At 36.0% G+C, this 14,504-nt stretch overlaps 2 protein-coding genes across 3 annotated transcripts in view; one reads left to right on the top strand and one right to left on the bottom strand.

The window, feature by feature from the left end:
* Window positions 1–1,837: 1,837 nt before the first annotated feature.
* nt5c1bb (5'-nucleotidase, cytosolic IB b) lies at window positions 1,838–11,244 on the bottom strand. The gene is made up of 6 exons (XM_051645372.1): window positions 11,046–11,244; window positions 10,737–10,904; window positions 8,352–8,481; window positions 7,411–7,533; window positions 3,635–3,819; window positions 1,838–3,283 (listed from the first exon to the last, which is right to left on the bottom strand). The coding sequence occupies exons 1-6, from the start codon at window positions 11,166–11,168 to the stop codon at window positions 2,915–2,917; spliced, it is 1,098 nt and encodes a 365-aa protein (XP_051501332.1). The 5' UTR covers window positions 11,169–11,244; the 3' UTR covers window positions 1,838–2,914.
* A 1,477-nt stretch (window positions 11,245–12,721) lies between these two features.
* Window positions 12,722–14,504, top strand: part of LOC127410211 (synaptotagmin-14-like) — a 28,843-nt gene continuing 27,060 nt past the window's right edge. Inside the window, exon 1 of one of the 2 annotated variants that reach the window (XM_051645356.1) lies at window positions 12,722–14,489. Coding sequence is in view for 1 of the 2 variants with exons in the window: in XM_051645357.1 (XP_051501317.1) it covers window positions 14,330–14,489 (160 nt within the window). In the remaining variant the exon portion in view is untranslated. The remainder of the gene's footprint in view (window positions 14,490–14,504) is intronic. The other variant, XM_051645357.1, reaches the window with a different exon arrangement.

The following is a 14,504-nucleotide window of genomic DNA, read 5'->3' as shown; positions in this document are numbered from 1 at the left end:
TGGTGATTTATGCAAATCCAAAGAATGACTGATAACTACGATGTTAAAGGATGAGAAACCATTTTGAATGTAACATTGGCTGTATCAATATCTCATCACACCAAACTAAAGTGCATGTTTCATACACAGTCTCAGTTACACTCCGAAATAGCTAAGCTCCCAAGCATGACTTTCTAATGCTATTACACCCACGCGTGTCGCAGCCACACTTTTCCCAATACGCAGAACGCGCGAACTCGCAAAAACACACATCAACTCAGCTGCAGAAATATCACCTCTGACTAAAAGAATACCGCAGTTCAGCCAGAACTGTTTTATGTTTAGTCCTTTTTCATGAACACTAATTATAGTGCATGTGAGGTTAAGCTTCTTTTGCGCGAGCTCAGGGCGCTCACTGACTGTAATCCATTGTCATTAATTATGTCTCAAACATACTGAGCCCACTCACTTCTCCTGGAGTCAATGTTGAAGTATCCATGGAAACTAGAGGACAGGCAGAGCTCAGAAAGAGAGGCAGTCTGTTGCCCAAAATCAAGAGAGTGGACAAATGTTTCAAACAACTGAGAAGTTACATTGGCCCCTTGTGGTTCAGTTTTGCTCATATTCACTCTTTGGAATAGCCTTTAGATTTGGGCACGAAACTGTTTCCAGCAAATGATTAGGATTTTTCATTAAATGTACTCTTTGGAGAAGGATAGTGTGGCCAATGGGAGATATCAAGCCATTTGGATTAATGGCACAAAAAATACAGTACTGTAGTCTCATACCGCCCTCTTCTGATTATGACAGGGATTTTTATAAAAGCAAAACTGATTTAAAGGAACATTTCACCAAAAATGAAAAGTCTGTCATTACTCACCTGTCTTTCCAAACCCATATGTTTTTTGTTTTTGTTCCGTGGAACACAAAAGGAGATATTTTTAAGAAAGTTTGCACTGTTCTTTCCTATATGCGATGAATGAGATTTGAGAGCTATGACGCAAGTGAAGATTTTTGACAAATAACAATGAATACAAAGCTATGGTATGGCTTCAGAAGGCTTTAAATACAGCGTATAAGTTGTAAGGTCTACTTTTATGGAGCATGACAGCCCCTTGTCACTGAATGCCTTTGTTGTATGCACTCAAAAAATACCTCTTGTGTTGATCTTGATTCAATCGTGGACAGTGGTTCCACATGTTTGAAATGAGTTTTCTTAACTTAAAACTATTATGTAATCTCAACACAAGCACTTTGTGTAGAAAGAACCTAGTTGAATTGGGTAAACCCAACAAAATTAGACGTGTCAGTGTAGCTCAAATAGATCTCTTTTGTTTATTTATGTACTAACTAGTGAAAGTGAATGTTAGCATGCCAGATGCTGGTTGGAAGCGCTACACAGTGTAGTTTAGTAACTATGCTATGGTTAGCACAAACTCTTCTAAATCTTAACATAACAAAACATTAAACACTAACAAGTATCCCGCTTTATGTTCATTTTGCCAAAAACACATAAAATAACATTTGAACATTTACTCTCCCATACAAAGCATGCTGGGAAATGGAAATCTCCTGACCAATTTCATCAATGCTTCATTTGCACCACAAAAAGTGTTCATGTAGGCCCAACTCAAACTCATTAAGTTAGTTTCCATTTTACAAATTTAAATGGATAGAATGCAATGAAATGACAATATGTTCTGAAATTGTGTTGCTTTCGTTCATTTTAATTAAGTAAATTGAACAAGCAGCAAAACTCCTTTTTTTAAGTGTGGAAAAGAGCAGCATGAACATTTTTTAATTGTCATTTCCATCTCCATAAAATATAAATATCCCTGTAAATAACTCACACAAAAGGTTGTTGTTGTTTTGTTTTATTTTTTCATCTAAAAACTTAAACCAAATTATAACACTAGACTGGAAAATATTTTACATAGCAATATATGAAAAACAAGACCAATGTACTTTGCTCATGATGGATAGAAAAAGTGCTGCATAAAATTTGCTTTTATAGTGAAACTGCTTGATCACATTAGTAAACACAAATCAAACAAATGACAGTGCATTTACAGCAGGGGTGTAGGAGTTTACATGGACAGTGAAAAAGATAACACATTACAGTTATAAAATATATATAAACAAAAATGACATACTAAATGTAATGAAGTGTAACTATAATACCAATTGTGCATCATAATACATTTTGCTTTTGATACACTTACAAACATCAGGCAACTGTCATTCGCATGCAAAATACTAATATACAGTATGGAAAGCATAACCCAAAGTAGTACATTAATGAGAAATAAAGAGATATACAAATTGTCAATATTTGTAACCACAAAGCAACATCATGGGCAGGTGACCAATTTAACAGAGAACTGTAATGATGATAATATTATAAATGTCTCATTTTAACTTGAACTGATTTACCCTGTAGATCCATCTCAGGGCGAAAATAAAAACAGTACATTCAGAACAGTCAGATAATATTAGTATTCTAGAACATCAGTCTGAGTCTGTTGACTGAATACACGCTCTGTAAATATATATATATAAAAAAAAAAAAAACTTTTCAAATTGACATAATTAGCTTTTAACTAACCCTTTAACCTTAAAATAGTCTTTATACATACATACATGTATAAAGTTAATCTTGTTGTTATATGCAAACACATAAAAAGTAAAGCTGTCTAAAATATTCCATAAAAAATATCATGTAGATAGATAGATAGATAGATAGCTAGATAGATAAGGACAAAACATGTTCTGATCATTTCAAAGTCTATTGTGAAACAAGTAATATATATGGCAAGTAAATATATAGATAACCTCATCTTAAAGTACTTTACACTATTTATACAGTATATATGATAATGTAATGAACAGCACTTGTGACTGAGGCTGGACTATAACAGCTTAAAAGTGGCATCTCTTATTTCGACTGTTTTTCTGGCTGCTCAATCAGCTTCCCTTTGTTATATTTCTGTCCTATTCCATATGGCACATGGGCAGAGATAGTGCCCATCTCCTTGGCACCCTCAATGTGGAACATCTGGTCATCAAAGAAGATGTGTGGGCGAATCTTCTGCAGCAGAGGCCCTTTGGGGGCCCCGGCAAGGAACAAAGCCTCATCAATCTCCAGGCCCCAGCTTCTGAGTGTCTTAAGGACTCGGGCTCCAGAGCTGGCTGCGCTTCGGGCCGTCACCAAGAAGGTGCGAATTGGGCAGTTCAATCGCTCATTCTTGGCATAGAATTTCTTCTGGAGCTTCCCCAGAGCCTCAAGAAAGCACTTTAGAGGGCCCTGTAAAAGCAGAGGTGAGCAGTCTTTCAGTCAATGGAACCGATCACTTGGAATCGATCTATTATCAGCAGCTGCCATTGCTCAAGCAACTATGACAGTCCACTTCAAGTCCTAAAGTTAAAGATGACCCAAATAAGGAGTTAACCATGTGGTGTTGTATAAATAGCGGGTCGCTGTTTTTATTAACAAAGGGCCCTTGTAAGGTATGTGAAGAATCATCTATATCCCTATATATATATATCTGCCCTTTGACCGTTGGAGTCAAAGATTAGAATTAAATAAATGTTGCTGATTGGTGCAAGTTGGTGCAATTTTTCACACCATAGAGAGAATAAAATCCACATCTCATACCTGAGCGAGTGGTTTGTTCTCATGCCGTTTTTCATGCTCAAAGAATATGTCCAGGCCGTGCTGCTTCACAATGATCTCAGACTCGTCAGAGAAGAGCACAGCATCTCCATCGAAGGCCACACGCAGCTGAGTCTCAGACAGCTCTGTCTCCACATTAGGCTTAAACATGATGGCCGCTGCTATACCTTTAAGAAGAAAAATACCACACACTGGGTTTATCAGAATAACAAACAAATATTAGAGCAGTTTGAAAAATTCAGTTTGAAAAGTGAGCAGTTTGAAAAAAAATTTAATATATATTTACAGTACTGTGCAAAAGTCTTAGGCACATAAGATGTTTCACAAAAACATCTGTCTTAAGATGGTTATTTATATCTTCAGCTTTAATGTGTCAATAGGAAATATACATTTTAGACTTCCAAACATTCCTTTTGCAAATAGAAAAGAATAGAAGAGTCCTGCAACAGATGTCATGGCCCCCACAGAGCCCGGATCTCAACATCATTGAGTCAGACTGGAATTACATGAAGAGACAGAAACAACTGAGACAGCCGAAATAGATAGAAGAACTGTGGAAAGTTCTCCAAGAAGCTTGGAACATCCTATCTGCCAACAACCAAGAAAAACTGTGTCCAGGTGTACCTAGGAGAACTGGTGCTGTTTTGAAGGCAAAGGTGGTCACAACAAACATTGATTTAGCTTTTTTATGTTTACTGGACTTTGTATGACATTAAGTGATGAATAAAAACTATTTATGGAGACATCCTTACAATGCAACATTTTGCACAGTACTGTATATAACACATTTAGGTACATTTTATATACAACACTTTTCATGTTTATTATGTAAAAACTTTTATTACCCTTTAAAGTAATGTTCCGGGTTCAGTACAAGTTAAGCTAAATCGACAGCATTTGTGGCATAATGTTGATTACCACAAAAATTAATTTAGACTCGTTCCTCCTTTTCTTTAAAAAATAAAGCAAAAATCGAGGTTTCAGTAAGGTACTTACAATGAAAGTGAACATGGCCAATTTTTTGAGGGTTTAAACACATAATTTTATGCTTATAATTTAATAAAAGCACTTGCATTAATTCTTCTGTTAAAACTTGTGTAATATTTGAGCTGTAAAGTTGTTTAAATTGACATTTTTACAGTCGTTTTAGGGTTTGTTGACATTACATCGTCATGGTAACGAAGTTGTAAACTTGGATATAACTTTATACAGAAAAGGTGTAAGTGATTTTATGACACTAAAATCATGTGTACACACATGCTGTTTATGTCTTGTGGCTATACTTTTGAAAAAGTGAGTATTTTAACGTTAAACAATTGGCAAGTGCCTCACTTGAACCCAGATTTTTGCTCTTTTTTAAAGAAAAGGAGGAACAAGTCGAAATTAATTTTTGTGGTAATTAACATTATGCCACAAATGCTTTTGATTAAGCTTAACTTGTATTGAACCCGGAACATTCCTTTAAGCTCGGATGGGCCCGCAGGTGGCAAGAATTATTTTTATTTTTTCAAAATATTAACAACTACAGTCTTGACCAACCGTATCGTTTGAAAGCTTAGAAGCTCTACTTTATAATGCATGTAAGCATTATGATGAAAGCTGAAAAAAATGTTGGGGGGGCCTGGGTAGCTCAGTCAGTAAAGACGCTGACTACCACACCTAAAGTCGCAAGTTAGAATCCAGGGTGTTGCTGAGTGACTCCAGTCAGGCTTCCTAAGCAACCAATTGGCTGGTTGCTAGGGTGGGTAGAGTCACATGGGGTAACCTCCTCGTGGTCGCTATAATGCGGTTCGCTCTCGGTGGGGCGCGTGGTGAGTTGTACGTGGATGCCGCGGAAAGTAGCGTGAGCCTCCACACGCACTAGGTCTCCGTGGTAACGCGCTCAACAAGCTACGTGATAAGATGCGCGGATTGACGGTCTCAGACGTGGAGGCAACTGAGATTCGTCCTCCGCCACCCGGATTGAGGCGCGTCACTACGCCACCACGAGGACCTAGAGCGCATTGAGAATTGGGCATACCAAATTGGGGAGAAATTAAAAAAAAATATATACATACATTTTGAACTGTACATATTATTGTAATCAGTAAAATACATGAAACTCATCAAATAGCCATGTGTCATATGTTGTTGGAAAGCTCTCAAAGAGTAGAATACAACCAGCAATAAAACCAGTAATAGCTAAGTATATGTCTTTGACATTTATGTTTCATGTGAACAGGTGTTGCTTATATGCCATGTTTTTGCTTATAACTTCGAGAAAAATAAACTAAACATAAAACACACATACCATTACTTAGAGGCAATTATCTTTCAAATGAGCCAACACAAGGTAACCGGATGCATAGATCATTAGATAATTGACACAAAGCACAATGTGCACACAGCATCTTGCTATCTGGCTTCTTGCAATCTGGCTGAAAACACGTTAGCTTTACTGGGTCAGATGAAGTCATCGGAAATGCTGTAGCATCATAGAAACCTAAACCAATTGGATTGGGTTCAGATTGCTCCAAACAATGGTGATAGTCCTCCATATTTAGGCAGAGTGTCATGCGATTGGTGACTGTTAAATATGGCCACCAGGAGATGGCGCCAAGTACATGACACAGACTCAATGATGACTCAGATGGCACTGAATGAAACTTATTCTGTGAAATCTCACTACTAAAATCATGTCTGCATGCTATGCAAACCTTTAGTCATTGTTGTGTTTGCATGTGCAATTTGTTCTTATGTACAATTATTGTTTTATTTGTTTTGAGAGGCTTTTGGACACATGGAGATGTTTTTTGTACACAAGGATAAATTATTTTTGTAATGCTATAACTTTTAATTGCTTTGTTGAATTGTTACAGTTTACATGATTGAGAACAAAACAAAAGCAGTTCATTAGAGCTACCTTATTTACACCCAGAAATATATAATGTCAAATCAGAAAAATAAGAAAAAAGTACATTTTTGACTCGCATTGTGATATTTCAGCAGTTACTTAGGCCGAGAGTCTCAGAATTTATCATAATCTATATCATCACACATGATCCTCATTGTTTTTTTGTTTTTTTTTTTTTTGTCGAGTTATAAGCCTTTAATTTTAGGTATGCTACTGAAACAAGAAATCTTAAAAAACATGCTCAGAGCTTAAAGGGTTAATGTTATTGAATTTAATCATGTGTAAACCTTATTTTATATAAACGAAAGAAGAGCCCATCAATTACTGTAAATGTACAGTTTGCTGTTTTCTATTAAAAAATCCTTAATTAAGCTCAACCTATGCAATAATAAAGTGACAGTGCAGTCTATACAATAATACAATTATAACAATGAAATTATAAAAGTTTATACAAATATACAACAATAGTTTGGTGCTAAAGCTATTATCATTAATTTATTACATTAGTTTATTTTACTCAATGTTTATGACTACTGAATGTTCACTGTTCAGCACTACTAAATGCTGCTCTATAACCTGTTTATTATTACATTTAACTTTAAATATGGAATTGGCTTTTAATTACATTTAAACCCTACACATATTTATTGCATTGTAGGTCCTTATTCCTTTCCCCTCTACTCGTGGTTTATTTATTTGTTTATTTAAAAAATGCTAATTCCATTATAAGTAGGCTAACTCCAAAGCATATTTTAACAATACTTTGACATTGCAGTTTTATTTAGGTTTGAAAACTTTATTTAAATGAATTAAATACTTATGTTGAGGTTATTATATTATAGTTATGTATTTGTTATCAACTTACCCTCTTCAATGGCCTGCTGGACTTTCTTGGAGTCTTTGGAGAGATACAGGTTAGTCATGTAGGCCTTGAGGTAGCCGATTGGGCTCTGACCTCCAGTCATGCAGAATCGCTCTATGGTCAGATCTGAAAAATGAAAAAAAAAAAATAATAATAATATGCCGTTCAACTGCAGTATCTGCTTGTAGTATTGTACTGCATACAGTATGTACAGTATGTGTTGTGTTTAAAGGGGTCATGACATGCCTTTTTTTAAATGTTATTATGTTCCTTGAGGTTCACTTATAATATGAATAAAGTTTGTGAACAAAATATATTGTCATATATTAGTAAAACATGATCATTTTCCAACCTCATTCTAAGCCCTTGGTCAGAAATGCTCAGATTTGATGCTGCTTCTCCTTTAAGACTTGACAGTAAACGGCCACTGTTATGATTGGCTCTCTGCTCTTGACTGACCTGCTCGCTCTACTTGCCATTTCACTGCTCACCACACCTTTTTTACAATGACCTCTTATATGTCAAAAGATCAAGGAAAATGTAATTCCTCAGGTCATGACCCCTTTAAACATGCTGTAAGCGACTTCTGTGCCACTATTAACAGACACTAAATGGAGTGGAGAAAATAATTACTATTTCCAGTCTGATTCCTTTTTGCTGTTCTCAGTGACTAGGTGTTTTTCAGTGACAACTGTCAGGTAGTTGGGACTTTTTATGCTTGGTATAAAAAAAATGCCTACAGCAGCTTTGAGCCAGACAAAGTCCTTAAAATACAATTTTACTTGACCAATAAACTCCAGCTTTAACTTCCGTGGTCAAATATTTATCTTTAAGGGTTGCTCACAGTGGTTTGTCACAACTTATACTGTAACATTCAGATCTTTTAACAACAGTATGAGTAACCTGATAAACCAGTTACTTACAGTAGGGAATGGCACACCTACCGTAGTGATTGATGCTATTCATGAGTCGCACCCCAACCTGGGCGTGATTATTGGTCATGAGAACAATGTCGAACAGCTCTTCACTGTCTGGATAGAGATCCCTCAGTCGTTCATTTACAGTCATCAGCGCCTGAGTTCAGATTTTAATGACAAAACCATAGCTGTGACTAGGCAAATACCTTTTTAGTGTGTAAAATGTATTCAGAAAAAGGTACACTAACTTTTACAAAGTCTTCTAAGCTAAGAAGTAAGCAGTGGCTGCATTTCCGCCGAATGTGAGAACGTTCCGCTGTTACTGAGTGTAAATAACTAGAAGGTTATAATACCAGAATTTAGTGATAAACTATCACACAACCACAGAATGTACTACAGAATTATGTGCCAATCTTGGATAATTTTCAATAGTCAGCATTTATAGTAAAAGAGTAAGTAAATCATTCACTTGTTGCTGTGTTGTTGTATTGAAGAGAAAATCTGCTTCTTTTTACTGAGATCATGATGCAGTCTTTCTTGTCTCCATGTAAACTTCCATTCATATGTGCCTGCATAACCTCTGATGATGACTTTATTTATATGTTTCTAAAGAAAATGTTTCATAAGCAATGCTGAATGAATGATCTGCGTGTCTGTTTACTATACACCGCTAAGAAAGACAGATGCTCTCTGACAAGAACGGAGAGCATTTATTATTTTGTCAGGATGAAAGAAGATGCAGTTTTGGTGCAAAGAAATTTGAAGCAGCATTTTCCCGGCATCTTTCTTCTCTCTGCTGGTTGTGTAAATTTATGGAGGCGTGTCAGATGGCACGGAGGACTGTACTTGTCAGCGCCTGATTTCATTCATTCTGCCTGTGCAACAGTATGTGATAAAACGATGACAAAATGCAACAAACGGTAAAACTATATGCGCTCAAAACCAATAAGTTTATGAAAATCGTAATTAATGATAATAATATGTCGACATTTATTGCCAGCCTGTAATATAAAGCAGCATAATGTAATATTTTTGTATAGCTAAAATAGCTAGAAGTGGCTTATACCGGAAGTAGTCCACATACAAGGTTGATAATGGCGGCGCCCTAGTTTAATTGAAAGATAAGGTGGATATCACGATAATTAACATGCATGATATTGTTATCGTGGGCACTACAAAATACTGTAAATAACACGGCCACTAACCACATCCTCCACAGTTTTAGCAATAAATGCGTTGAGTTAATATGCGTTATTAATAAAACATTTTATACCCTTTTTTATATGCTGAAATTAGAACTTTCCAGACCCCTGACTTATAAAAAAATACATCTTTTATATGTTAAAAATATATTTAAAAATTATATGATTATTTGTCTTATTTATGTATAAATTTGGGTTGGTTTATATGTATTTGTTTTTCTTCTTTCTCCTGTACTTGTCTTTATGATTCAGTGATTGTATTCATACATTGTTTGATCTTATTGAACATTTATATAGAAAACAAATCCACAGTTTTAGCACCATTTGTGGACTTTTCGGATGGTCCTTTACCCACCATAGGCACATTTTCCAACTTATATCAATGTTAAATTAGCGATCTGGAATTATTTCACCGTGACGCCATCTGACCAGCTTAAATACGGAACAAATCGCGTCCAGTATTGATTCGATACGGGACCATCGGCATCGCCAGGTCATTTTTCCGGGGCTTCAGCCCCGAATGTTTTGACTGTAGCACCGAATGTAATTTTAAATGTAGGCAACACAAAGTTTAGGTGCAGCTCAACAACAACAACAACAAAAATATTTTCTTTATGAATATGCAATAATCTTCATGACGCAGCCTGTCTCGCAGGTCTTCGAAGAACGTAGGCTACGCAATAATATTGCTAGTTTTTGTTTGAAGTTCACTGATGTGACCACTCCCGCTCCCGCTAAGCCCCGAACCTCCTCAAGTCCAAGAAACGCCCCTGTACTGGACGCATAATTTTATCTTTAAATACTGGACGATCCCGTATTTTACGGGACCGGGTGGCAACCCTAGGACTGTAGTTTGTGCCATCATTAAAAGTATTGTTCCTTTGTCTTTTTGTCCGATTTTCAAAAACATTTTCACTTCAAAACAAAGTTAGTGATGTTGTGATTCAACTCGGAGCTGGTTGGTTTGGTTCATGGCTTAAAACACTCTTATGAAGGGTTTTATGAAAAGTCTATGGAAGAAATGTATGGGGAAACATACTTCCGGAACCCAGACGGCTGAAAAAGTGGGCGGGCATTTCAGCTAACTCGTTGATTTAATGGAGCGTTCTCGTTTAGTCGCATCGCTCGCTTTCTAACCTTTATTAGACGTTCGACAAAATTAGTCAAGTCCAGCGAAGTTTGTCTTCAGTGTTCAAGTGGATAGTCTCACCTTGACGAAAGGAAAGGCTGCACCGGGTTTCAGCGGCTCACTCTCGTGCTCTTGCTGATACTCAACATACTTCTCCAGCCCTTCTTCCTCAAAGATCTTCCTCTCCGCCACCATTTCAAATAAGGTCCGGGAAGAAACTGCGATTGTTACTGCATATCTCGGCTTGGGCTGTTAAACACGTTAAAAACAATCATCGCCAATATGATCATATGCTTTCCAAAAATCTAAATCAACTGACACCGCCTTCTTTTATATACAGTGGTATGAATATCGGTTTGCTGAACTTGACAGTCTGTTTACTGTACTTACGGGTCTTGGTTTCTTTGATTTCAAGTTTTCATAGTGTGCTTTAGCTGCTGCCCAGTCTATTTCCTCTGCGGAAGCATCCTTTTTATTCGTTGAGGATGCATCTTCTGGTTTTATTTCACTCATTGTATAACAGACTCAATATTGCAACTCTGCGCGCTGCACTTCCTAGGTTGAGTGAAGGCTGATGTTAGACATCGCGGAAATGTACAGCGCTCGATGAATGGATGCTGAAAAGGAGGCGTTCCGTTTGACGCTGAGACCCATACTGTCCACTGTAGTGGATATAGATGTGCTTTTTAAAATACATGTCTCACATGCCACTATTTTAAGTCCTGTTAAAGATGACAAGGCTTTTCTCTAGAACTAAATGTCTGAGGTGATGGCCAATAGTCTTATAATATAATATAATATAATATAATATATATATATATACAAGGTTGGACGGGTTACTTTTAAAACTATTCCACTACAGATTACAGAATACATGCTGTAAAATGTAATTTGTAACGTATTCCGTTAGATTACTCAAGGTCAGTAACGTATTCTAAATACTTTGGATTACTTCTTCAGCACTGGTAGATTTTTTTCAATTGTTTTGACTATAAAAACTCTGCCAGTACAGTAAGACAAAATACACGTTAAAAATACATTCTCTGAAAAACCTAAATATCTTATGCAGTGTTGTTTCTAAAACAAGATCAATCAAATTGATCTTGTTTTAAGGATTTGTAGATATTTTTACAGGAAAACAATACAAAAATTATTATCAAGAATACGATTTTTGCCCTAATATCAAATGTCTTACTAGAAAAAATGAAATTATGATCTATAATGGATTTTCTTGATTAAAAAAACGTGATCGTGCCTGCTAACAGGCGCATGTAAAATGGCTTGAAATAGCATTTTAGCTTCCCTTAAAAAAATCGAGATTTTTTTAGAATTTGCCACTCATTATTTTCACATGCAAACGAGCTTGGCGGCAGACTTGCGGCAAATTGTCCATTGTCGCCGAAGGTTTGCTGCAGGTTCGCCACTACTGGTGAAAAGCTGAAAACCTTTGGCAAATATTTGCGTCGAATCACAAGCTCATTTACATGTGAAAATAATGAGTGGCGAATTTGTGGCAAGTTTGCAGCTAGTTTGACACACCTATAGACTCTTTGTAAGGGTTAGCATGAAGCTAAATGTTCACATGACAAATTACACAAGGTTTATTTCTATTTCTGCCACTCTAAACTTCAGTCTTACTTCTTTGTCTGCTCTGGTGAATGTAACACATCTTAAAAAAAAAGAAAAAGTGTTTCACCGCTGTTCAAATGTTCCTTGGATTGCATCATTTTTTATGGATAAATGTTTTCCAAAATAAACTGACTCATTATTAAAGGTGCTGTAAGTGATTTTTTCATGGAAAAGTAGTCAAAACATTTTCCTACTCCCTGAAAGATATTAATGAAATAACTGTCCTGAGATATCTCATTGGTCTCTGTGACAGCTGTAGACTCTGTAAACAGCAAACAAAAAAGTGACCGCGGACAATTTCTGCCTGTCAGTCATGTTGCGCGTTTTCATAGTATTGTAATTGCAGCGAATTATTGAGGCATAATGCTTTTTTAAGCCGTGTTTTTCATAACAATTGTCAGTTGAGGGCGCTATTTTGCTATTGTTGTTTTTAACAACCATTTCTGCTCTCAACAAAGCTCATTTTGGTATCTTTGGAGTGCAGGGTTTTGGAAAGAGGGGCGTGGCTAATTCAGCGGCTCAGTCTCGAGGTAGTAGAGCGGCTGAAATCACTTACAGCACCTTTAAATGAACAAATGACAATAAATCAAAGTAATCTGTTCAGGAATCAAAATACTTTTTGAATGTAACTGTATTCTGATTAACAACTTTTTAAATTGTAACTGTAGTGGAATACATTTACTAATATATTGTATTTTAAATACGTAATCCCGTTACATGTATTCCATTACCCAACCCTATATATATATATACTGTATATAGTGCTGGGTGGATTACTTGTGAATTGTAATCAGGTACTGAAACTGCATGACAAAATATGCAATCAGCAATCATGCAGTCATCTCATAGATTACATTTTGGGTAATATAATCAGATTACTTTCGGATTACTTTCAACCTAATTCTATTTTATGTCATGCATTTGAGAAGGATAATCATTTTATGGACAAAGTTTAGAATTCAAAACCCTGAGACAACCATTAATTTTAAGTGCATAAAACAATAGCAGCATAACGAACATTATTGACCATAAAATCAACATAAAACAATCATAAAATTATCAAAAATTAATGACCATAAAATCAACATAAAATGATAATAAAATGAACGAAAAATTAATGACCATAAAATCAACAGCATCGATAATGCCTAGGCCAAAGCTTTCATCTAAAAACGCTGCAACACTTTTAACCTTACTGCTTACTGACAGTCCATCACCTATTCCAGAGCTGAGGTGCAAGATATTATCTTTTGAACAGCAAGAATATTCTAAAAGAGCAGCATATTTTAAAACAGCAGAGTTCCACAGAGTCATACCAGGAACAACTGTGTCAAGTTTTATGTCCAGTTTCATGCAGTGGACTCCAACAGTAGAGTGATGTGTTGTGTTATGTTTAATGTCTGTAAGGAGAATAGAAGAGTTATTTTTGGTATTTCATATTTATATTCTTATATTAGTATTTATCAAAACAATAAAAAATAAAAATAAAAAAACGACACCTTTGCTGTTCACGACCATAGGAAATGAATGGGAGACAGAGCCATTTGTTTTAGAAAAAGGCTTTTCTTTGTCTTTAGTTTAATCACCATGGCCTGGTTTTAAAGTAAACATACAGTAATGTCACATTATATTAAAACAATTAAAAAAAATTGCCAAACTTTGACAAACAATAGTTTAAAAATTTCCCTAAATCCTAATGCATAACTTGTGATAATCAAAAATGAAATTAAAATAAATACAAAATTAAGTTACACCTGTACTGTTTCCGGTCAAAAATGACCGCGAACAGCAAAGGTGTCGACCTTTATTGAACAACCTAGGAGAGTTAAATAACCTCTTTATTAACATGGTTAAAAGTGTCCATTCTTAATCTTCATTTTTGGGAGTCTAGGTCATGTACACAGGCTTAGTGAAGCGGTTACAGTTCATAGTTATGTCTAAGAGGAAGGTCAAACAGCTGGTTAGATACTGTTCTGTATCAGCCATTATTGTTGTGTGGAGGGGGTGTTGTTATTTGTATTCTTGATACTAATGATTGAGTAGTCATGTGTGGCCTGCAAAGTGTGTGTGTGTGTGTGTTGCAGTTAACCTCATGCTGCATCATCATCACTGTCCCAGTACATTCTCGCCTCCCTCTCACAGTATGGAAACATTCTCTCTCGTTTATCTCGGGTCACATCCCGCACAGCATCATGGCGTTTGAGGGTAAGTATCATAACC

This window comes from Myxocyprinus asiaticus, chromosome 19 (genome assembly GCF_019703515.2).
Source record: "Myxocyprinus asiaticus isolate MX2 ecotype Aquarium Trade chromosome 19, UBuf_Myxa_2, whole genome shotgun sequence".
NCBI classification, from domain to species: domain Eukaryota; kingdom Metazoa; phylum Chordata; class Actinopteri; order Cypriniformes; family Catostomidae; genus Myxocyprinus; species Myxocyprinus asiaticus.
Note: the sequence above shows the minus strand (reverse complement) of the source record. Positions and strands in the feature narration are given on the sequence as shown.